This window comes from Diachasma alloeum, unplaced genomic scaffold (assembly GCF_001412515.2).
Source record: "Diachasma alloeum isolate Michigan unplaced genomic scaffold, Dall2.0 Dall_scaffold_00197, whole genome shotgun sequence".
Classification (NCBI taxonomy): domain Eukaryota; kingdom Metazoa; phylum Arthropoda; class Insecta; order Hymenoptera; family Braconidae; genus Diachasma; species Diachasma alloeum.
In genome coordinates, this window is record NW_021680362.1 from 1,655,492 (window position 1) to 1,680,290 (window position 24,799).

Below are 24,799 nucleotides of genomic sequence, written 5' to 3' on the forward strand. Positions count from 1 at the left end.
CTATCAGGGGCATGAGCTCGGTTTCCTCAATCATGTCAAAGATTTCTGAGGGTCACTGCTGGCTTCACTCTCCGCTGTCTTCGATTCTTGACGTAAGATTTAGGGAATCACTCTTATTTTATTTGTCCGAGTTGCGAGGGTCTGGTTTTTCTTCGTTCATTCATTTTTCGAAAAGCATTTCAGGGAATCGCAGGTCGAGAACACCTTGATTTTCAATCATTCTCAGTAATTGTTTGAGGTTTCTTTTTGAGGATTGCCGAGGGAAATGGTTGTGGGGTTAAAAGGTTCTTGTGGAATTATATTTTTGTTTTTTAATTGATTTTTCACTTGTTAAAATGAAAATGAAAAATATTAAATGTCGAGAAAAATCTGGGGTAAATCATGGACATATTTAGAACTATTTGTTTGTTTCTGAAGATTTCTGTGGAAAATTATGCAACTTTGTCATGAGATTTTGCAATAGAATTTTATAGCAAAAGCATAGATTTCGATTTGTGCACGTAAATTATTCTTTTGAGATTTATTCTGGAGATATTCTGGTAGAACTTCAATAGAATTTTTATGGAATTGAATTAAATGGAGTTTAATTAAGTTTAATTAAAATATATGGAGTTTAATTAAAAAGACTAGAGATTTTTCAGAGAAATTCTATTAGAAAGCTATCTATTAAAAAGAAGTCAATAGATTCTGATTTTTCTATATGAATTATTCTCTTGCAGAATTTCCGTAGAATTTTGATGGAATTCCAGTAGAAATTCAAAACATTCAGACGTATGAAAAATTTAAGTAAAAAACCTAGTGCTTTGTCCGAAAAATTCTATTGAAGTTCTATTTAAAAAAATCTATTTGTTTTTCTTGACGATTTTTATTAAAAAATTGCACGTTTGCCATACGATTTTTCAATAAATATTTGATAGAACACGTCAGTAGATTTTTTCAATATGAATTACCCTCTTCAGATCTTTTCCACAGAAAATTGTAATAAACTTCAATAAAATTGCAATAGACATTCAATGAGGTTTTCTGTCCATTCGTGCGACGTAAAAAAATATAACTCATAAAAACCTACTCAATGACAGTGACTATTTCCCTCGGTCATCCAAAAATAATTTTTTCCTTCCAAAGAAGAGTAAAAGTAAAGCTCACAAATGATAAAATGGTGAAAGAGAATGGAATTAAATGCCTGTTGCAAGAGTCTTGCCATAAATGTCACGTAAAGAACAGATAAATAATATTTTTATGATAGTTCAGTAATAGATCATCGCAAAACAATTTTATTTTTTAGTTTCACGTGAAGTATAAGATAAACCGAAGGTGAATTGAGCGAATAAGTTGCAATATCTGAATGAAATTCGTCAGTCATTCCTCTTTTTTTTTTCATGTGTATTATCCATAGCAGTATTTTTTAGTAATGACAGAGTAGTTTCGAACAAATTACACTTCTGGCGGCTTTTATACATATATACATAAAAATATAAATAAATAAATATTATATAAATACTCATATTGGTATATATTTGTATTGCGCTTGATTACGAATGTTGATTCGTGAATTTTTCATTTCATATCGCAAATATCGTGTAGCAAAATTCTAGAAAATTTTAATGATGTTTTTCGTTACAATTTTGTTTTACTTTCGCTTTATTTTCTTATGATACGACTTTATTTTTTTAAGTAGATCTCTTTACTGAATGTTGATCACTTTTATTTTTTTCCATTATTAGATGTATTAATTTTAATGGACAAATCCAGTTTTTAACAAGTGTTTCACATTTATTCGTACAAACGGTTCTTTATGATCTTTGGAATTTGATAGCAATGCGTGTGACAAAATTTAATAGAAAAACCTAGAGCTTTCTCTGCGAAATTATGTTGAAAATTGTGCAATTTTTTAATAGATGTTTCGATAGAAAAAAGTCACTAGATTGTTTGGAAATAAATTCTCCACGTTTTCTTCGCTGTATTTTTATTTGTTTCGCAGAGTGAAATTCAAGAGACAAAACTTGAAGAATTCATGTTCGTGAATTCTTACTAAAAAACAGAATAAAGTACATAGAAAAGTCTACATTTATAGCCTTTTCTCTGTAAGAAAAATATCTATTGAAAGAACAAATACAATTTTTCAATAGAATTCTAGTTGAGCTTCAATAGAATTTCTTACAGAAAGTGCCAGATTTTTCTGTAAAATTCTTGAGAAATGTTTTGATATTTTTTGTGTTATACATTTATTCGTAAGAATAATTCTTTATGATCTTTGGCATTTGATATCAATACGTGTAAAAAATTTATATAAAAACCTAGAGCTTTCTCTAATAAATTCTGTTGGAGATTATGAAACTTTCTTTGATAGATATTTTGATAGAAAAAAGTTGAGAGATTTTTTGGGAATGAATTCTCTAGGTTTTTTTCTCCGTATAAAATGCTAAGAGAAAAAAAATTTGGAAAATTCATGCTCAAGAATTTTTCTTGTAAAAAAAAGCAGACGTAATTTAAAAAAAACAAATAGAATTTTTCAATAGAATTCCTCAGAGAAAGACCTAGATTGTCACATTAAATTTTCGAAAGACGTTTTGATATCATTTTCCTTTCAACTCATCCACGTCTGGTTGTGATCGTCCCTCATTTCAATATAATTTGCATTCGATAGTCCATAATTGAGCATAAAAAGCTGAAAATATTGTGCCATCGCTCATTATACTTTCTCCACGTATGATTTTCCAATTATAACCGGATCAGCTATTTCAAATAGCAGAATATGAAGCTATGTATTCGTAGTATATATAAAAAAATAGCTGAAATGGCTGTTCAAGGAGAGATAAATTTGTCTTAGACTTATTTAAGATGAGAATTAATATTAATTTCACATCTGGGCTCTCTCGCATTGAAACCAGAGAGATAACAAAAAAAATCAATGGCAATTCAGGTTTTCGTCAGACCTCAAATATAAATGAAAAAAGTATAAGTCAGATTGTACTGTGAAGCACGTAATAATACTAAAGGGGAAGTAAGCATACATAATGTAAAGTTTATAAATAATAAGGGGATGAGTAATCTTAGGGGGGAAGTAATCAATCGCCATCGTACACTAGCAATAAGGTGACTAAGTTTGTATACAAGATTTAAAGGAAATGAAAAATGTTAGCTTTTACTCAAGAAATGATGGAGCATAAGTAATGATTTAAAATAATAAGCCATGAAAGTGAAGAGCGAATGGTGAATGAGCATAAATTAAGTCGATTAGCTTTACGAGTGAATAAAATTTCGAATAAAACATTCAGAGCCGAAGGAAAGAGGAAAGTCCAATTTTTATATTGATTTTTGAAATTTGAAGAATTTCGTATTTTCTACTCGATTTCGTTATCCCTCAGTTCGATTGAGAAAAAATGTGAATTATCGGATATTTTTGGTATTTTTCAAGTAGATATCGTGCTTATTCCATTAGTCTTTCAAAATTAAAATATTCCTCACGATGTTTGATGAGTAAATGCGAATTAAATTGCCACTGATGAGTCATTGGCGCGTGAAACGTACTCTAATTATTTTATAGAAAAAAATTGTATTGAATTTTTCAAAAGGAATTACAGCGGCAATATCTCCTTACATCACTTCGATTCTAGTGGGAGGAATAAAAATTGGGCTAGTGTTGTTTAGATACCCTGATGCAACCAAGTTCATTATCCTGAATAAAAACTCGGAGCTGACGAACGGAGAGAGATATTTTTCTACGCATTGTCAAGAGAGGAAAATAAAGTAATGGAAACACCGTTTAAATTGTCTGAATTATCGAAAAAAAACATGGTTTTTTCTCTAATTTACGTATGAAAAAAAAATTTAATAGGAAAATCTGGCGCATTTGCCAGGAAATTCTACTGAAATTTCATTGAAAATCATCCCTATCTTTTTCAATCGGGGTTTTGCGTGATTTTTTTTTACTGCTGGATATAGAAAACATTAAACAGGTATTTTTTCATTTCAATTGAAATTTCTCATCAACTATTTAATTCAATAGACAGAGTTTAGTAACAACGATTCTAATTCTAAATAGAAAATATTCGATGGGAAAAGATTAACAAACTTTTATTTTTCTGTTGCACATTTCCAGTTGAACATCAACAAAATAGTGCAGTATTTTACAAGAGAATTATAAAAATATGAAGGGAATGACCAATGGAAATTCAATAGAAATTCTCAGTAAATTCACCAAAGCCCAATTTTCCTTCCAATTAAAAAAAAATGGGTATGAAATAGAAGAGTGTGTGCCCTCCAGCCGTCGCATAAAAAGATCCCCAAGGACACGAAATAATTACCCCTAGCATAGTTATAATTTAAATAAAGAGGAACGTGTGGACGTGAATTTTCGCCTAAATAAACCCAAAAATTTATCCAGAAATCAGCCAGGGCGAGGGAAGTAAACGAGAACTAATAAAATAATAATAAATGGTAAATAATAAAATACGATTCCTCGACATAGTACAAAGCATAAAACAAAGGAAAAAAAATAATGATCTTTCCCAATAGTGTTATTAAAATGAAAGAGAAACAATTAGAAACCAGCCTATGAGAAAATAAAGGAAAAAAAATGACGGGAGTCTTGCCTTGTATTTTTTATTTCGTTAGAACTAGAATGATCTCGAATTCTCCGTTATTTTTCATTACATTAACCACTAAAATAACGTGCATCATCAAAATAAATTTCAATGATTTATCGTACGAAACCTCTAATTCACTCAAATCAAAAGAAAAAAAAAAGTGTAATATAGAGCCACATGTCTAAGGACCCTAGTGTTTTATTTTTATATAGAGAGCACGTGGAGAGCATCAAAATTCCAGTGAAAAATCTTCGATAAAACGAGAGACGATGAAAAAAGTTGGCAAGAACGATTTAAAATTAATAATTTTTTTCATTGCTGCTATATGTAATAATCCATACATGGTATATTCGTATGTATTCACGTACATACTTATATATATTATATTATATATAAAAAGAGATTGTAATAAAGTAAGTTTCATAATCATTTCTTTTACCTGTCCCACCCTGCAATCAACGAGGTAAAATTGAAAGAAATTTTCCTCATTTTTACACAATAATACTTTATTGATTCGAAATATGTTACAATGAATAACAAACTTCTTCATAATTCAATCTAAATAAAAAAAAACGTACATTAACACTTCTCCCTCGTCGTGCAGATAATAATAAGCAATAAAAAAACTGATTCGATATTCTTAACCAATAACAATAAATCGAAAAGTTGAAACATTAAATTAACATTAAATTAGGCTGCAACATCGGTATAATTAGATATCTTACGTTCTATTTACGCACGTGATGTCATCGTTAGTAGTCGATTTCATTTGTTTTAATCTATTAAAAAAATTCTTACTATTGTTATTACTTTTATAAAATCTGGAGTTGATATTATTCGCTCATCATCCTCCTTCATGATTGATTCATGCTTTTCTGTAGGATAAATACAGAACGATAATTCTTGAATAAAAATAAACGATGAAAGAACAAGATTAAATTGAAAAGTCACAGGTAAATACGATAGAAAACAAAAGTTCAAGGCGAATGACAATTCAATCGAGGAATTAATTATTGAAGTTAACACAACGGTTTGTTCATAAGTTCCTTCGAAGAATTTTCAATAATTGTCAAACTACAATTCCAGTGAAAGACGCGTTCTTAATTCACCAATATCTCCCGATCGAACGACGCGATTTCAATGAATCAAAATTCATTTTGATGCCGGAGAAAATATCTTCACAATGAAAAAAAAAAACTCGTGGAATTTCACTCTGGCGATCTCGAGTTCTCAACGATTGAAAATGGTTCATTTTAGTCATTTTCTCATTTGGAATGAAATTCCTCGTCATTTCATTCTAATCGAGGAATTAATTATTGAAATTAACACAACGATTTGCTCATAAATTCCTTCGAAAAATTTTCAATAATTGTCAAAGACGCCTTCTGAATCCATCAATATCTCTCGATCAAACGATGCGATTTCAATGAATGAAAATTCATTTTGATGCCGGAGAAAATATCTTCAAAATGAAAAAAAAAACTCGTGGAATTTCACTCAGCCGATCTCGAATTATCACCAATTGAAAATGGTTCATTTTAGTCATTTTCTTATTTGGAATGAAATTCCTTGTCATTTCATTCTAATCGATCCTCAGATTGAGTTTTTTTCCCTCGATCATGTCTTTAGGTTCGCAGAATGGAGAACGGAGGTGGTCCCGCCTGCCTCATCATCATGGCGAAATTCCCAAGGCCATCGGTGCTGGAGTTCTGCTGTCCCTCCACTTGACTGTTGACGCTCTGTTGGTGGCTGTCCCCGAGTGGTTTTCCCCTGGTACCGTTGTGACTCTGGAGATGTTTCTTCAAGTGGTCTTTGCGGTAGAACGCCTTCCCGCACTCCGTGCAAATTTGATTCTTGCTGCCGGAGTGGATGATCATGTGTCGAGCGAGGTGTTCGTTCCTCTTGAAGGCCTTGCAACACATCGAGCACTGGTAGGGCCGGTCCTTGTTGTGCCCCTGCTTGTGGCGATCCAGGTGCTCCTTTCGTTTCAGACTCACACCGCATATGTCACAGATGTGCGGACGCTGACGGTGCTCCTCCAGGTGCTCGTGCAGACTCTCTCGGTCTTGGAAACGGTATGCACACTCTGGACAGTGATAGATTAGCATTCCTACATTCAAAGATAAATTTTATTTTGTAGATTTTTTGGAGGGTCGGGGATTTTTGGACTTGCAGTAGAATTTTTCTATTGGAGATGTTGTATTGCGAGAAACGAATTTGGCCTGAATAATTTGCAGAGAATAAAATAATATAATAAAATAAACACTATAAATAAATAAATAAAATAAATTCATCTTGAACGAAGAACTGTTCTCGGACTGTTCTTAATTAATGAATTGTCATCCAAGAAAAATATTTACCATTGATATGTCGAGGTTCAACATCATATTCGACTTTGGTCCTGGCCTGATGACAGCTGTGAGTGCTCTCACTGCTCTCTTCATACTTGGATCCGTAAGGCCCTCCGATATTATTGGAGCACCTCGCCAGGTATTCAGACGTCAGTCTGAAGTCGATCCTCAGTGGATCAGTCATCGTGGCGGCGTCGACCTTCTGGATTGTTTGGGTTCCAGATGAAGTGTGCGAATTACGTCTGTGGGTCTCCTTATTGTCACAATTATTTTCGTTGCGGTTCTCATCGGTCTGCGGTGGGTGCAGAGCGTACGGGTAAGCATTCGGGTCGGCTGAGCGTGGGTGGTGGTGAGTGTGATGGATTTCTGGAGGATACTTGGAGGTTCTGGGCTCGTATGCCATGTCTCTCCAACGAGATGCAGTCGGTTTATGCACTCTTAGGGGATGAAACGTCAATTTCAAGGGCCCCAAACTCACCCAGCGAGTGTTTTTCCCTCAGCATTTGAACGATTTTATTGTGGAGTGTTGGGGGTTTCGGTTCTGTTTACTCCTGGAATTGAATATGGGGAGGAAATTATGTTTTGCGGGCAAACGCATTCGGTTGATGCTGAAAGACACTTTTGGGTGAATCATTCAACGAGATTTGTATTTGTTTTTCGTTTCGACTGTTCGATATTCAAAGTGAATTTTTCAAGTTTTCTCATTTTTTTTTGCTTTCGGGGGGATTATCTTTCGAACGTTATCTCGATTGTTTTTCCATCTTCATAATGTAAAATATATCACAATTTCCATTGGATTTTACATCACGCAGGAGTCCCTAAAAATTATGATTGTACAATAAAAAAAATAGGAAAAAATTGAACATTTTCAAAGGGAGTTTTTAATAAAGATTGAGAAATTAGTCCGATAGAGAGGAAATAGTGAATGGATAATTTATCATGGTAACTAACGATCTGACAGTCTTTGACTACTGTGACAAATGACGACCTAAGAGCCATTAGATACATCAAATTATTAATTTGCAATTCCTTCCCTATTAGCTTTATTTCCTAATATTATTAAAAAACGCTCTTTGAAAATGTTCAGCTTTTTTTCAACGTTTTTTTGATTGTACAATCATATTTTTTGAAGACTCCAGGGCTATGTAAGACTGAATAACAATTGGAGATCATTTCAGATTATCAAAATAAAAAAAAAACAATCAAGATCACGTTCGAAAGATAAACCCGGGCCTTAACGGAACAAAATTCGCTATTTTTTTGTTGTTTTATTGAAAATTTCCCTTAAACTGAATTACGTTTCTCAAAAATCGAGAACACTCAATAATTTTTTGCAGTTTATTTTTCTTCAGGCACCTGAACAAAAATTTTCATCTCGATATCATCTATTGCCATAGACAAACAACATAAAAATGTCCATTTTCGAAGAAAGATCTTTTTTTGGGAATTCATAGATTTTCCAATTCTTTTTTTCATTTTCGAAAAACTTCTCAAAGTGTGAGAAAGAAAAACAGAAATAATGGACCAAAATTCGCATTTTCTCGTTGTTTTAGTGAAAATTTCACTTAAATAAAATTTTTTTTTTTCGAAAATTGAGAGCACTAAATCATTTTTTGAATTTTATTCTATTTTATACAATAAAAAGGAAATTTTTATCCCGATATTATCTATTCGCAAGCAGAAACAGCATCTAAATTTTCATTTTTAAAGAAATACATTTCATTTCTGAAAATTAATGTTTTCCAATTCTTTCTTTCAATTTCGGAAAACTCCTCAAAGTGTGAGAAAAAAAAACAGAATTAATGGAACAAAATTCGCAATTTTTGTCTTGTTTTATTGAAAATTCCCCTTAAACTGAATTATGTTCCTCAAAAATTGATAGCACCGAATCATTTTTTGGTTTTTATTCTTCTCCATACAAAAAAAATCATCTCGATATTATCTACTCGCATGCCTAAACATCATAAAAATTTCCAATTCACGATCCTGTGGCTGTGAAGCCCCCGAGACTCCCCTCGCCCTCCAAACCACGGAGAAAAACCACCCAAAAACCCGGTAAATCCTAATTTGTTTTAGACACCCCAAAAGAAGTCGTAATTGTATTGAGCAGGTCAGGTAAGGTGAGCCATCGACTGCCGAAGTAGCTGAAAATTCTCTCCGATTCACCGGGTAAAGTCCCTCAACACCCGCGAAAACTCGCCTCACCCTCAACTCGTCTCAATTAATCAATAAAAACAAAATCCGAAAAAAAACTTACGATTTGTCCTCCACTGATGCCTCAACTGCGTGTTTATCAGATCGTTTTTCCATAAACTTTATTTGTTTGTACAGTGACAGCCATCTTTGAAAATCAGCTGGTTGGTTAGTGAATGCATCGGTGTTGCCGCTGGTGTCTCCAAAATACGCAAAACCCACCGCAGTCGCTCAAATCGCGGGTCTTGCACCGGTTCCCTCCAATCATGGTGAGTGTTTTGATCTCGCGAATAACATCAACGGTCGAAAATTGAGACTGAGAATGGACAGAACCATTCGCTATGAACGCGAAAACTTCGACGAGTCGTGTTGTGATGATGTGCCCACGTGTAGTCAAGACATAAACATCGGGATTGAACGAAAACGATCCAAAGTTCACGGGAAAAAGTGCCCATCGCCCGATGTTTTGGCGGAACTGCAGGCTTCGGTGAGTTTTGATCTCTTTTTGCATTTGCCAGGGACCGGGGCAAAACGGGGTATTGAGTTTTTGGCAATTGGCGTTTTGACGGATATTTTTCTGAGGGAGGGTGGGGCAAAATGGACGATTGCATTCCTTTAAGGGGAGACTACTATGAGTTTTAAAAGCCGTGGGTTATTGGAGTGAGACTTTTCATACGTTGAAGATCGATTATACAGATCTGAAAACGAATAATTATTGCAAAAAAATTTTTTTTCGTGGTTCGTTTGCCCGAAAACGCTTAAAATGCTAAAAACAGTCCAGGGCCTCCAATTTTTGAGCTGCGAAGGATTTTTTTTTTCAAAATTTTTGGAAAAATATGTGGAATAACAATTACGAGCTATTTTTTTTTTAATTAGCCTCTTACATGGCTAAATTTGCTTTTTTTGTATTTTTTTACACAAATAGTGAATTTTTTTATATGAAAAAAACCGAAATCAGCTATGTAGGAGTCGAATTCCGAAAAACTGGCTCGTAATTGTTGTTCTACAAATTTTTCCGAAAATTTTGAAAAAAAAAATATTTTGTAGCTCAAAAATGGGAGGCCCTGGACTGTTTTTAGCATTTTAAGCGTTTTCGGGCAAACGAACAATAGAAAATTTTTTTTTTCAACGTATGGAAAGTCTTACTCCAATAACCCACGACTTTTAAAACTCATAGTAGTCTCCCCTTAAGTTGGGAGAGCACCTGATAAATAAGCGGAAGGTTCCGGGTTCAAATCTTAGTTTGGACTTTCAAAGTTTTTCAGTAAATTTGTCATGTCAACTAATATTGAAAATTATCCTGGCTCCCTTCATACCTATTCCAAAATCCTATCCAGCAATATCCAGTGATGCCACAAGATGTGGAACGCTATATAAACCTCTGTCTTCTGTGAAGAATCTCTGTAATTCAGGAGAAATAATGGAGATGAAATTTTTTCATTATTTTTCCGGTAATTCTGGGGGAAAATGGTACGGAAACCATAAGTTAAATCGTGACGCCAAAGTAATCGTAATCATTTTTTGTTCCTCAAAAAGGGACTGCTGCACTATATTTTATAGAGATCGAGGGAAAATGGGTTAGTCAGTTTTTATCAATTGGCGTTTTGGGTAATTTTCTTCTGGGCGAAGGTCTTTTGACCTTTTTCATCAATTTTTATCACTGAAGAATAAATTGCCCAGTTGAGCTGTAGGAAAACACTTTTTAATATTTCTCGAGTGGAGACGTAGTCGCAATTGGGCACAGAATCGTTGTCATGTTCAATTGTTAAGATACAAAACTATCTGTTACTTTTGTATTCATCATTTCCTTAAAATATCCAAAAATATCAGGATGATCCTGATGAGATTCAATCGGTACTGGACGAAGTGAGGGCCGGTAGGATAACACAAACAGTGGAATTCATCTTCTCTCTGCGACCGTTCCTCAAAGATCGGGGGAAAATTCTTATCGAGTCCATGGAGAGGGATTTGGCAGATTTTCGAAAATTAGTTGACGAGACTGTGGATTACAGAGTTGGTATCCTTCAGAGCGAACGCTAGGTTCTTCCATTAAACTTTTCATACACAATGAATCACGAAAACGTTGTCCCACTACATTAGAAAAAAATAGATATCCGAAATATCCTCAGGTGCAAGATGAAGGTGATGTCATGCACTTCAGTCAAAACACCATGAACGAAAAATTCCACCATCTGACGATGCACATGAAAGAGAGAACCGCCAGCATACTGGAAAAATTGCACAAAATATCACCGAAGTTCGATTGGAAAAACGACGGGAAGGACATGTCGAAGTTGTCGACACTAATTAGTATTGTACGTTTGCTCACACCTATTGTGTGAGAAAATTCAAAGGAAAACCTAGTGCATTTGCTAAAATTATCTTAATGTTTCTATATCACTTATTCCGTATCTGTTTTTGTTCCTAAAAATGTTTGAGGGTAAATTTTTCTAGTTTTTTTCCGTCGGATTTTGTAAATGCAAATGAAAAAAACATTCAACTCTCAAAATTTTTTCAATTGAAAAAATCTCAAGAGAATAAGTTCTATAAATGAATGAATTTCTTTTTATTTTTGAAATCAAATTTTTAAAAAATGCAATAAAATTCCCTCATTAGATTTCTCTGCTGAATTTCCTCATCACCTGATAAACAACGACAGAAAACAAAATGAATTATTTTTTGCAATCGCTCTCAAACCCAAAATTTCCCTTTCAAGAAAGAGAAAAATACCTCCGAGACAAGTCCAAAAGAGAGTGTCGACTCGACCAAGAATTTAATCCACCAAATATTCATTCGAAATCAATGGTTGAAGCGGGAATTGCACCGGCTGCAGGATGAGAATAACGACCTTAAAATATACTTCAAGAGATCGAAACACCTCGCAGTGGAGAGGAGAGCTGAGCAAATAAAAGTGCCTCGTATGCTCGCAGAACAGCAGGAGGTGCTCGAGAAACGTCTCGAGAAATTGAAGGCAATTTATCACAACAATACTGAAAAAATCCATGCTCTGCACGTGAATTACGAGGCACACATTCATACATAGGAAATTTTTTATATTATAATAAATTCATCAACAAAATTGGGCAGTTATTGCGTCATCAGTACTTATCGTTAATATTATACATTCGTAAGGAATTGATTAATTCCTCCTAATCAGAGGCGAACTATCGTATCTACAGAAATGTTTCATCACGCATGAAAAAATTCAATAGAAAACCTAGCGAATTGGCTAAAAAATTCTATCGGAATTCTATTGAAAAATTCTATTTGTTTTTTGTGCTGATTTATTGTATCTTTGACAGGAAAAATTCAATACATTTTGAATTTCTGTTCGAACGTTTCTCTTGAGATTTTTTTTATTAGAATTATTGGGCACAAATTTTCCAAGTTTTTTCCGTTGGGTTTTGTTTTATTTTGTGTTACAGAATCCGAGTGGAAAAAGTTGGAAAATTGATGCCCAAGCATTCTAATAGAAAAAAACACAGGAGAAAAATTCAAACAGAAATTCGAAATCTATCAACTTTTTTTTTATCAAATATCCAATAGAATCAGCGCAAAAAATAAATAGAATTTTCAAAGAGAATTTCAATAGAAATAGAATATATATATAGAATAGAATTCCAATAGAATTCCAATAGAAATAGAATATAGAGAATCTATAGAATCTCTCTACATTATAAAAATTCAAATGGACTTCTGGTGATGAAAAATTGGTACTCAAAATTCAGACTTCAAAATTAAAGGGCACAAGGGTCAGATTAAGGGTCACGGGGGCCAGATTAAGGGTCATGTGGGTCAGAAGAAGGGTCACAAGGATCAGATTAAGCCTCCAAATGAAGGTCATGGAGTTCAGAATCTAAGGGTCACAAGGGTCAAAATACGGGTCTCTATATCTCTATATTATAAAAATTCAAATTAAGATTCCAAAATTAAGAGTCAGAAATCAAGGGTAAAATTATTGGTGACAAGGGTCACGAGGATCAGATTAAGGTTCACAAGGGTCAGAATAAGGATCATGGGGGCCCCCTAGTTCCAATAGAATTTTCTAGCGAAATCGCTAGGTTTTCTACTGAATTTTTTCATACGTGATAGATCAGAGTGTTCTTATGAGTATTTTTTTCATAAATTTTTTGTTGCACTCGAGCCTCCGATCTCACTCCCGTGGTGACTGGACGCCTTCGATTTACGCTCGGGATCCATGCAAATCGATATAAACTCCTCGGATATTTTTTTGTCCAGTCCGGTGTAGGTGCGCGCCAAATCACCAACGTTTTCATCCTCGTCGATCGAAGTCATCGGCTTTGTCGACTGATTTTTTGCGTCGCGAGTGCGTCGCTGATCCATTGATGATTCCTCGTGCTCTAGAGGTGGATAGCGAGTTCTTCGCGAACGATACTAGAAAATTGGATAATGAGCATAATGAGTTAGCGGAAATTTCAGCCACAAATTTTTAATAGTGGAGCATAAAAACAGAAGAGTCAAATTACCATTTGCATTGGCGGTCGACCTGGGGATGCCATCAAATGAGGAACGATTGGCACTGGGCCGTACGTGGGTATATAATGGGCAGGGTATTTTCCATGCGGACCCCCATAAGGTGCCTTTAAAGGAAAAAACATCAATGCAGTTTCCTCTCCATAGAGAAAGGGATTTCACGCAAGATAAAATTACTATTGGATTTCCATTGAAAATTATATTATTATATCATATTTTATATTATGTTGTTTTAATAGAAAATGGCCCATAACAAATATTTTCTAGAAAAAATCAGAATTTCATTTTTTGATGCAACACTTTGTATAGGAATTTCTTGCCATGAATTTTCTAGATTTTGTCTACTCTATTTTTCTTCTCTTTTCATTGAAAAAAATGAAACAAAAAGACAGAAGGAGAAAATTTTAGCCGATGAATTTTTGTAGAAAATATCTCAATTGAACAAGTTGCGTAGAAAAATCAAATTCTACTGATTTTTTCGGTAGAATATTTTCCAATCAACATTTCTAACATTCATTGCATTTCATTTTAAAAAACGCGCATATAAATTGCGGAATGTTTCAATAGAATGGGTCAAAAACTAAGAGAAAATTCAATAGAAATCCAACAGAATTTTCTAAAGAATTCTCTAGGTTTTTCTATGGAATTTTTTCGTAGGTGAAATGAACCAATTCCAAAATATTCTGGATTTTCGACGGATTTTTAACGAAAAGGAGTAGATGAATATTATTTTTGTAGATTCACTGCAACAAAATTACTACAACAAAATAGAATAGAATGGAATACTTCATTTCCTTGATGCTACTATTAGTTTTACATCTACACAAGCCATAGAAAAATATCTCCAGTAACAGTCCAATAAATTATATTTTTATATCAATAACGCATAATTCATAATGAATAATGACAATATCACAATAAAATTCAACTATTTCACGTGATTTTTCTCGTATCCATCCAACATCTCTGTGGAATTGAAAGATTAACGCAAAAATTGAAGAAAATTCATGATTAATCAACATAGAAATTGATTACCGGAAAATTCCCCAGATTTTTTCCACCGAATATTTTCCATTGAACATTTCGAATAAAAAAACACGCAAAATTGTTTTTGCTATCAGAAAATTTCAGTTGCGGGATTTTGTAACGGATGAAAAACGAGTAGAAAGTTCAATAGAAATTCAACACAATTTTCTAGCGAATTCGCTAGTGTTTCCATGAAATTTTTTCGTGCGTATCGGGAAGACTGAACTGTTATGATGATTCTTCTCACCTGAATCATCGGATGCAGAGGCACCATCGGCTGATGGACGACGTAAAAAGGGGTCGGTGGAGGTGGTGGTGTCTTAGGTGTATGAGTCTGAGCGATAACCCACTGGTGAACCATATTCCGCGTCTTCAATTTCCCGGTATCACCGTCGAACTCTCCCCCAACGGCATCGATCTCCACCTCATTATCCAACTGATTCTCGTGCTTCTGTTCACTCAGACATCCGCAGAGTTTAGGGGTCAGTGTGACACACGTATATCCAGCGAGAAGTAGCTCTACCAAACTACTCAACAGGAGGCCGATACTTGCCAATAGTCCCCCCCAATCGCTCTCTATCTCCACGAATTTTCCGTCTTCGCTCTGATTCAGAGAAAATGAAGCAGAATAAATAATCAAATTAAATGTAAAATGATGAAAGCATTCATTTTTTCAATTTATTTTCCAAAAAGATTTATCTTTTTTTTTGAAAACTAATTCAGTAGCGAAGTGGTCAAACGGTTTAAGTCGATTCTGGCTATTGGCCAGTCATCAATGAATATCTCGAAATCTAAGGGAGATAGCAAAATTTTTCGCATAACCGTTTTAGTAGGACTCAATTCGTTCTACAAAAAAGGTTATTATGAAAATTTCGCTATCTTCCTTAAATTCGGAAAAATTTCTCCAAAACTGAACTAAAGATTAAATTGACTTAAACCGTTTGACCACTTCGCTGTTGAATTAATTAATTAGTTCATAACTAATTTTGTTTTCCTTTTTTTTCAAAAAGATTTATTAAACAAGAAAAACAAAATTAGCTATGAACAATTCGAAACATCTGCGTTATGACATCATAAGACAATTCTTCTTTTATCACTAGTTTCGTAATCTCATTGCGCAGTAGATTAAAAAAATTGGCGTCTGAGATGAAAAAATTGCAATAAAACTGGAAAATACTGGTGACGATTTTCAAAAAACATAAATAAAAAATATAATAGCTGTACGTGAATTTGAATTGATTTCAAGGAATTTGCTTATTCAAATTTGAAATTCAAAAAAATATTTTTTTTTTTGTGTGAAGTGATTGTTGATATTCCAATGGTAGCTTAAATTTTCAAACTCATAGTAAAAATTTAATTACATAAATTGACATTTTAGAATATTAATTAACGGAATTTCCAGGACTTTAAATAATTTCAATTGCCTTCTGGAGCTGAACTTGAAATTTCATTTAATATTCCAGAAATTAACTAATTTGTCAATAAAAAAATGAATGAGAAATGCATATGAATTTGTTCGTGTAGAAAATTTCAGGTTTTTTTATTTGGAATTTCGAGAGTTAATTTCTAACAGTCTATAGACCCAGTGGAAATTTATTCCATCCAATGAAAAATAAAAAAATAGTTTTTTTCGTGTCAAGTGATTGTTGATATTTCAATGACAGCATGAATTTTCGAACTCATGGTAAAAAGTGAATTAAAATCTGTTGAATCTTGCATAAATTGAGAATTCGAAATCATAATTGCCGGAATTTCCATAACAGTAAATAATTTCTATTGCCTCGCAGACCTGACACTTAAAATTCCATTTAATATTCCGGAAATTAACTGATTTGCCAATAAAAAAAATAAATGGAAAATGCATATGAATTTGTCGTTGGTGAAAATCTCAGCATAATCTTTTTGAAATTTCGATTCATTTTATAACAGTCTAAAGACCTAATGGAAATTTATTCCATCCAATAAAGAATAAAAAAAAGTTTTTTATTAAATAATTTCTATTGCCTTGTGGGCCTGAACTTGAAATTCCATTTAATACTGCAGAAATTAACTCATTTGTCAATAAAATCATGAATGGGAAATGTAACGTCATTTCTAACAGCCTATAAATTCCACAGAAATTTATTAAATCCATAAGGAATAAAAAAAGTTTTTTATTAAATAATTTCTATTGCCTTGTGGACCTGAACTTGAAATTCCATTTAATACTCCACAAATCAACTAATTTATCAATAAAATCATGAATGGGAAATGTAACGTCATTTCCAATCGTCTATAAACCCAACAAATTTATTCAATCCATAAGGAATAAAAAAAAAGTTTTTTATGAAATAATTTCCATTGCCTTATGAACCTAAACTTGAAATTCCATTTAATATTCCCGAAATTACCTGATTCGTCAATAAAATGTGAATGGAAAATGCATATGAATTTCTCGTTATTGAAAATTTCAGATTTTATATTTGAAATTTCAAGAGTCATGTTCTAACAGCCTATAAACCGAGTAGAAATTTATTCAATCCAATAAAAAAATGTGCCCATCATACTGATGAGTCCGAGATTTGACCGCATTTAGCCTTGGCTGTGAACTTTCACCGATTCTCGATTCAAAAGTATTTTTCCGTCATCAGAACTCAATTCCAATAGTTTCTATCAAGCGCGTGGAGCCTATTCCCGAGATCTTATCAGTTTCGATTGAGTTATGAATTTCTAAAAAATGTGAAGACCCGTGAAGGACTGCCCGAGCGTGAGCGATCCGCGATTGGTTCATTGAGACCGGTGGATGTAGGCCAAAGAGCCTCGAGTGAATATGAATGATGCCTCGGGGATACAAAATAAAGAGTAAAAGAGGGGAACGATTTTTGTCGACTTGCCGGTAGAAGTAGTACATCGTCAGGTGTGGATCTTAGGTCTCTGACGATTGCTGTTAGCGCGGTTATTGTGGACATGTTGGATAGAGCAAGGGCCACAAGACTCGAGGCGAGATGAGCCGTTGCGAAACCACTGGAATGCGAGGATTTCTTTGATGTTGTGTCAGCTAGAGTTGCAACGAGACCCAGTGCACCGGCTATTAGGGCAGCGGCTCCCGCCCACAGGCCTGCACCTGACGAGCCGAGGGAGACTCCGTGGACGAGCACTAGGACTCCGAACACCACGAGGACGAGTCCTATTTGGGGAGAACGAAATACAGAAGATTATTCTCACATACGCTGGTAGAACAAAATGAAATTTCATGGACAGGGAAAATAAATCATGAAATTTCAGGTTTCACTGAAAATTCAGTACAATTCCAGAATTTTAAGGAGCATGAAGTCGAGAGTTCCTTAATTTACTTCAACTTCCAATCTAATTCAGTAGCGAAGTGGTAAAACGGTACAAGTCAGTTTTGACTATTGACCAGTTTTTAATTAATATCTCGGAATCTAATGGAGATAGCAAAATTGCTGTTATAACCTTTTTGGGAGAGCCCATTGAATGCTACAAAAAATGCAATTACGAAAATTTTGCTATCTCCCTTAGATTCGAGAATATTCCTCAAAAACTCAACTGGGAGGTAAGTCGATTTAAATCGTTTTTTTGTGATACCTGCCTCGAAAGTGCACTTTTCGATACGGTTTAGTGTGCCGAAAACGGTTGTTTTCCGCACGCTCTTGAACTTTACGCACTCGTGCACAAAAACAACCATATTACCTCCACTACCGTTTCGAAAAGTGAACTCGGCAGGTGCCACAAAAAATAGGATGTGTTACACGTGCGTGTGAAAAAGTGGAACTTTACGCACTAGTAGCAGAATATACTATACCACTTCGCTATTGAATTTGAATGTGCCAAATTACATTGAATTTCCAGTGATTTTTTTTCCCTAAATGGCATTCAGTGTCACTGGCCTGAAAATTCTAGAATATATTTACCGGAATTTTCTGGTTTTCTATTTATTTTTAGAGAAAGATAGAACTGAAATTTATAGTTCTCTTTGATTTTTCCACGAAAAAATTCCGAATTCTGACTTTTCAATGACGAAATTCCTTGAAATTTCAGTGGTAATTAAATTCGATAAAAATTTCCAAAAAGTGTACCGGAAATTTCAGGCAAAAATTTTTAACAGTGTATAATGCGTTGAAAGTGTGAACAGGTGGCATTGCTGAAAAAAAATACTCATGACGAGACCTGATCAATTAATTTTTAAAAATAAATAAACAGCCAAGATCACGTTCGAAAGATAATCCACTCGGGCCTTTTAATTGAATACACAGCAAAAACGAGTGTCTGAATTTCACGCACCTTTTGCAGATATTTTTCAGACATAAAAAAAAGTCTGAATGAAACGAAAATGTGTCTGAATTTCAAACGAATAGGTGCCTAAATATCTTAATTGATGTTTGAAATTCAGACAAATTTTCATTTTATTCAGATGTTTTTTGGTGTCTGAAAAATGTCTACAAAAGGTGTGTGAAATTCAGACATTCCTTTTTGCTGTGTAGCTTTCGTCATGAGTATTTTGAAAAAAAAACCGAATCGGCCGAATGGTTCAGGAGAGATCTGCAGAAAACGAACCACTCGAACGATCGAAATTTAGCACAAATTTGGATCTCAGTGGTACCATTCGGAAGACAATTTCAGCGTCTTTGCACTAACTATTCTCGAGTTATTGCCACAGCTCTGGACGTACGCATATAGATATTTACACGCATACAGACATTTCTTAAAAACCCCTTTTCTTCACGTTTTATGACATTTTCTAGACATTTTCACCCAAAATTAGAAAATCGAAAAAAAAATCACGTTTTCATCGGTTTAATTCGGAAGCACAAATGATATTTCGTGGATATTTCACATTTTCTTCTCTGTGAAAATGGAGGTCAACACTTTGCGAGAAATCACTTTTTGAAAATAATCACTTCCTTCTCATAAAGAAGCTTCCTCCGTCTTGTAAAATTATCTACATGAAAAATCTCTTCACGATTTCGAAAAAGACTCTTTACGATGGAAATTGGATTGTTTATAAATTATTTATGAAAAAAACGTCCTAATTCCAGAAATTTGCCATTTATCAGATATTTTATAAATCTTCCGCAACATGTGAACTTTCCATTTTTTCTGCTGTTCCAAATGTTCTCTAACTGTGCAAAATGGAGAATCAAATCTAGATCTTCAGAGATTAAATAATAAAACCATAGCAAAATTTCTGGGATCTATCGAGACTTGAGTGGAAGTTCCGGGATTCGATTGTAAATGTTGAAAATATTTCAATTTTCGATTTGCATTAAAATCTTGCCCGATCACAATTAATTAATAACATTTTTCGCTACTAGTGAAAGGGAGGTAAATAAAAAAAAATACTTTAATGAAACGTAATTGGCACCCTTGATTGAAAATTATCATTACGTCAAATAGGATCTCCGCCTCCTCCCCCCTCCCCTACTTTTCTCAAGTCATCAACTTTCCGCTTGATTCCCACGACCAATGCCCAGAAGAAAAATATAGTTTCTCAAAAGTTGATTGTCTCCATAATGTGAAAATAATCCCATAAAATAAAACCACAAAAAATGAGAAAGCCGTTCGGTAACTCGATAGAGAATGTTCCACCGAAGAGAATGCGCCTAATTACATAAAAATTGAATGACAACATCCACAAGAACGTTTGACTACTATATCCATCGATTAGATGGATTTCCATGCCAACTACGTTTTGTCTCATCTCTATTGAAGAAAAATTCAGTAGTGAAGCGGTGAACCGATTTAAGTCGGTTTTGACTTTTGGCCAGTTGTTGATTAATATCTCGGAATCTAAGAGAGATAGCAAAATTTTCTTCATAACCTTTTTTATAACCCTCAATTAGCTCTACAAAAAAGGTCGTGACAAAAATTTTGCTACCTCTTATAAATTCCGAGATATTCGTCAAAAACTGGTCAATACTCAAAATCGACTTAACCCGGTTTACCGCTTCGCTACTGAATTACACATGAAAAAATTTTATGGGGAATAGTACTTCTACGAGAACTCCATAAGAATTCTAACGCGGTTTTATCAGAAGTATATTGAAAATTATGTTGTTCATTTAATTATTAAAATTATGCGACTTATTTAATTATTATAATTACGTGTTTTTCAATCGTTATTTTTTAGTAGAAAAAAGTCGGTGAATGTTGATTGTTTGATGCAGCTTATGCTCTTGGGATTATTTTCGTGGATTTAATTATGAGAAATAAATAAAAATCTAGCGGGAAAAATTAGAAAATTAATGCCCACGAGTTTTTATGCAAAATGACACCCTAACGCGGCATAATCTTCAATAGACTTTAAACAGAACTCCAGTAGAATTCTCATTGAGTTCCACTAGCAATTCTACAGTTTTTCTTCGAGAAAAGAAATTCTATTAAATTTTTCACGAGTGCAAATAGTACTGCAAGAATTCAGGATCATGAATTCCCTCAGTGTTTTTTCTTCAATTTTATTACGAGAAACAAAAAATACTGCAAACAGAAAATTTATGCCCAAGAATTTCAACAGACAAATAAAAATCTGCAGAAATTTAATTTTTAATCGTTGTTTTTTCAACTTAAACTATTCTGCTGGAATCCTTTCTACCGGAATTCTTGAGATTCTACTATTCTACTATGAGAAACAAATAAAAATCCAGTGAAAAAAAATGGAAAATTTATGCCCAACAATTTCAACAGAAGAATAAAAATCAACAGAAATTTAATTTTCAATTATTCCCTTGTCAATTTAACTTATTCATGAGTTCACAAATTTTTGCTCGCATTCTCCTACGAAAAACACCTAAAAATACAGCGAAAAAAAATTATACTCAACAATTTCAACAGAAAAGCCGAAATCTCCAACAGACTTTTACCAGAACTCCAATAGAATTCTCAGAACAAATTCAATAAGTGTCCTTCACGCGCGGAATTTCTATAAAATTTTTACGACTGCAAATGCCCCCTCCCCCTCCCCCCGAGACCGTGCCACCTGCTCTAGAACCCCATAAACCCACCTTACCCCTTCATACCCACCGAGCAACAACTGTCCGCAGGACGTCAGCATCATAACATTGCCATCACTCCTCTTCCCCTCATCTTTCCCCTCGAATTTTCGTTTCTCCCCATTATCCTCCCCTCGCTCGGCGATCCTCCTCTCCTGCGGGGAATTATTCGGTATCAAAACCACCTTCGAGTGCTTCGACTCCCTGCAGCTCTCGGTCTTCGAGTCCCCAGTGCCCCCGGAGTTCTTCGACACATCCGACACATTCGACTCCTGACTCCTCACCGTGCAATCCAGCGCTATTCCCTTATCCATATTTCTTCTCTATGACAATCCCCTTCGTTTCACACTTTTCAATCATCAATTTCCACATTTCACTCCCAACAATTGATTATTACTTCAACAAAACCTGTTTACCACTCATCGGAACTACAATTTCAATTTATAAAACCAACAATTAATAATTATTCCCTTCAATTTTATTATTTCTCAATTTATTCTCTGGTCTATTGACTCATTATTAAGAGTGATTTGGGAGGAATCGTCACATCTGTTCCGTTCACTTGGAAAATAATTGTTCACCGGAGTGTAGTAATGCCCCGGAGTAAGAGCGTAATAGTGCGCTTGGTCAGTGACTGACTACGACTGGTTGGCGCTCCCCGAGTCTCTGGTAGAATAAGCTCGCCGGCCCAGAGACCAATACAAGTGGGATCGGGCAAATTGCAATCGTTCTCTCATTAAACTCATGCATTACCATTGCAACTCCCATCCGCGATGGCCAAAAACATTTTACTTCCCTCCAGTATTTTCTTACTCCTCCATTTATTTATCATTAAATTAGTATACGCCATTACAGTCATTAAATTATCGTCATTAAATTACGTAAAAATGAGAGGAGAGTGAAATAGAGATTCCCGGGATTGCGAAATTACCGCGTGATGGGCGAGGGGGAGGAGGGGGGTAAAAAATTCATAATGCGAGTGAAAAAGAATCTGCTCGAGTTTTATGCCCCATTATCCGGATAATACGTCCAATGGGTTTTCGAACGATTGGCGAAAGCGCAACTCCAGATCAAGAGTTGTACGTATGAACTTTTCTCTCATTCCAGTCATACTCTGGCTACGGGTAATACACGGTGAATTGATTGTCTTTTTTTGGCTCCTTCTTGGGAGCTATCGCTCTCTCGTTTCCACTCGCGGTGGCTTTTTTTCGCGGGCACAGGCATTCACCTGAAGGAAATAGTATAGTGTGTTTACACGTAAAATACTTGTACTTGCGGTGTGCACATGCCAGCGTCGTCCTGGGATAGAGGTGTACCGGGTTATTCGCGTTTGCTTTTTGAGGAATGATTGATTTTTTGGGAATATCAGGCGCTGGGAGCGGTGAATGCGCCTCTTTGTGGGGGTTCGTTCCAAATTGCCGCCAGTTTTCAGGAGGTAGTTGGGATTTTGAGGGAGGGAGCGAAATTTTTGGAGAGATCTTTTTTGGAGGGAGAAAGACAGCTTTGAAATAGTATATTTCGTCATTAGGCCGAAAAAAACTTTTCTGGCGAATACGAAGTTTGCAGCACGAGCCGAAGGCGAGGGAGGGCTGCAATCATATTCGTCAGAAAAGTTTTTTTTGGCCGTATGACGAACAATATTTTTTGTCATGACGGCCCTAGGTAGAGATTCGCGGAGGCGCTGCCTTACGGCCGGAATGACAAAAAGGTTTTGAGAGAAATTTTGGTAAGTCTTTTAGATTGGAAAATATGTGTTAGTTTAGTTTTTTTATTTTTGATAGACGAAGCGGAATTTAAATTATAGCGAGAGCTTGTGAATTGATAATTTACCAGTTCATCACCAGTTTTTGCGAGATTGTGTGAAGGAATTTTTTGGAGAGGAGAAAGAGAGGTTCAAAAAAGGTTTTTAGAAAAATTTTGGCAAGTCTTTTGGATTGGAAGATATGTATTAGTTTATTTTTTCATTTTTGATATTTAATGTGTGGGATAGATGGTTTGTTTATTCAATCATGCCTTGCCGTCAATGTTCAATTTGTCCTGATGGACGAAGCAGAATTTAAATCATAACAAGAGCTCGTGATTTGGTAATTCACATTGTCTTTCGTGAAATAAATTAATTCTAAATCATCAGCAGTTTTGCGAGATATTTTGGATTCTATGGGAAATGGCGGAATTTGTGTAAAGATCTTTTTGGAGAGGAGAAATAAAGCTTTAACGAAGGCTTTTAAAGAAAAATTGGTAGCTTTGGATTGGGACATAATCGCAGGTTTATTTTTTTTATTCTTGATGTTTAATGTAGGAAATAGATTGTTTGTTTACTGAATCATGTCTTGCTATTAATTTTCAATTTGTCCTGATGGATGAAGCAGAATTTAAATTGTAGCAAGAACTCGTGAATTGATGTTTCACGTTATCTTTCGCGAAATAGATTAATCCTAAATCATGACCATTTTTTTGAGATATTTGGGATTCTGGGGGAGATCTTTTTTGTAGAGGAGCAATAAAGCGTCGAAAGAGGTCCTGACAAGAATTTTAAATTTTGGTATCTCTTAATTTACATTTTTTTGTAAACTTACAGAATTGATCATTTCTTTGAGTTTTTTCAAAAAAAATTTATAGTTTTTGTTTGGACTAGATTGATTGTTTAGTCATATGATCATATGATCATATCGTGTCCCTCATGTTCAATTTTTTCTATCTATAAAGCTACAACATAATTATCAAAATTTCAAGAAATTTCCTTGAAATTAACACCTAAATTGTAGTAATCGTGTAGTTTTTGTGTTTTTATTAAAATTCTAGTGAAAAATACAATAAGTCTAATAAAAATTGCAATACTTTAGTTAAAACTTCGTAGAGTATTTTATTTTTTAATATACTTATTGCATTTTTCATTGAAAATTTACAAATTACAATTTAAAAAAACAAAGTAATAATAGCAAATCAATTAAAATTACAATACTTTAGTAAATAAAACATCGGGGCTGATTTTTACTAGAGGTTTTCCTCAATAAATGATTTCATTTAAATGGTCTCAACATTTTCCCCATGTTTAACATTTTCAACTGACAATTTTTATTGACAAATTTGATGAGCATTGAATCTAATTTTTCCTGATGTACAAAGCAAAAATAGAACTATACTGCATCCGTGAATTTAT

At 34.3% G+C, this 24,799-nt stretch overlaps 3 protein-coding genes across 3 annotated transcripts; 1 reads left to right on the forward strand and 2 right to left on the reverse strand.

The window, feature by feature from the left end:
- Positions 1-5,142: 5,142 nt before the first annotated feature.
- On the reverse strand, positions 5,143-9,288 carry LOC107048767 (zinc finger protein 543). The gene is made up of 3 exons (XM_015272128.2): positions 9,198-9,288; positions 6,950-7,491; positions 5,143-6,699 (listed from the first exon to the last, which is right to left on the reverse strand). Exons 2-3 carry the CDS (start codon positions 7,341-7,343, stop codon positions 6,215-6,217), a joined length of 879 nt encoding a protein of 292 aa, XP_015127614.1. The 5' UTR covers positions 7,344-7,491; positions 9,198-9,288; the 3' UTR covers positions 5,143-6,214.
- Positions 9,289-9,397: 109 nt separating this feature from the next.
- Positions 9,398-12,176, forward strand: LOC107048752. The gene is made up of 4 exons (XM_015272108.1): positions 9,398-9,620; positions 10,964-11,146; positions 11,263-11,469; positions 11,886-12,176. The coding sequence occupies exons 1-4, from the start codon at positions 9,456-9,458 to the stop codon at positions 12,174-12,176; spliced, it is 846 nt and encodes a 281-aa protein (XP_015127594.1). The 5' UTR covers positions 9,398-9,455.
- Positions 12,177-13,210: 1,034 nt separating this feature from the next.
- LOC107048802 lies at positions 13,211-22,266 on the reverse strand. The gene is made up of 5 exons (XM_015272213.1): positions 21,671-22,266; positions 17,527-17,819; positions 14,901-15,257; positions 13,621-13,734; positions 13,211-13,528 (listed from the first exon to the last, which is right to left on the reverse strand). The coding sequence occupies exons 1-5, from the start codon at positions 21,951-21,953 to the stop codon at positions 13,253-13,255; spliced, it is 1,323 nt and encodes a 440-aa protein (XP_015127699.1). The 5' UTR covers positions 21,954-22,266; the 3' UTR covers positions 13,211-13,252.
- Between the last annotated feature and the right edge of the window lie 2,533 nt (positions 22,267-24,799).

What these genes read in the sequence shown, in the direction of transcription:
- LOC107048767 (XM_015272128.2), bottom strand. Translation starts at nt 7,343, where the DNA reads ATGGCATACGAGCCCAGAACCTCCAAGTATCCTCCAGAAATCCATCAC. An exon ending in TGAACCTCGACATATCAATG is followed by an intron (nt 6,700 to 6,949) that starts GTAAATATTTTT and finishes CTTTGAATGTAG; the next exon opens with GAATGCTAATCTATCACTGT.
- LOC107048752 (XM_015272108.1), top strand. Translation starts at nt 9,456, where the DNA reads ATGGACAGAACCATTCGCTATGAACGCGAAAACTTCGACGAGTCGTGT. An exon ending in TGGCGGAACTGCAGGCTTCG is followed by an intron (nt 9,621 to 10,963) that starts GTGAGTTTTGAT and finishes CAAAAATATCAG; the next exon opens with GATGATCCTGATGAGATTCA. An exon ending in ACGAGACTGTGGATTACAGA is followed by an intron (nt 11,147 to 11,262) that starts GTTGGTATCCTT and finishes AAATATCCTCAG; the next exon opens with GTGCAAGATGAAGGTGATGT.
- LOC107048802 (XM_015272213.1), bottom strand. Translation starts at nt 21,953, where the DNA reads ATGGATAAGGGAATAGCGCTGGATTGCACGGTGAGGAGTCAGGAGTCG. An exon ending in ACGATGTACTACTTCTACCG is followed by an intron (nt 15,258 to 17,526) that starts GCAAGTCGACAA and finishes TCTCTGAATCAG; the next exon opens with AGCGAAGACGGAAAATTCGT. An exon ending in GTCGACCGCCAATGCAAATG is followed by an intron (nt 13,529 to 13,620) that starts GTAATTTGACTC and finishes CCAATTTTCTAG; the next exon opens with TATCGTTCGCGAAGAACTCG.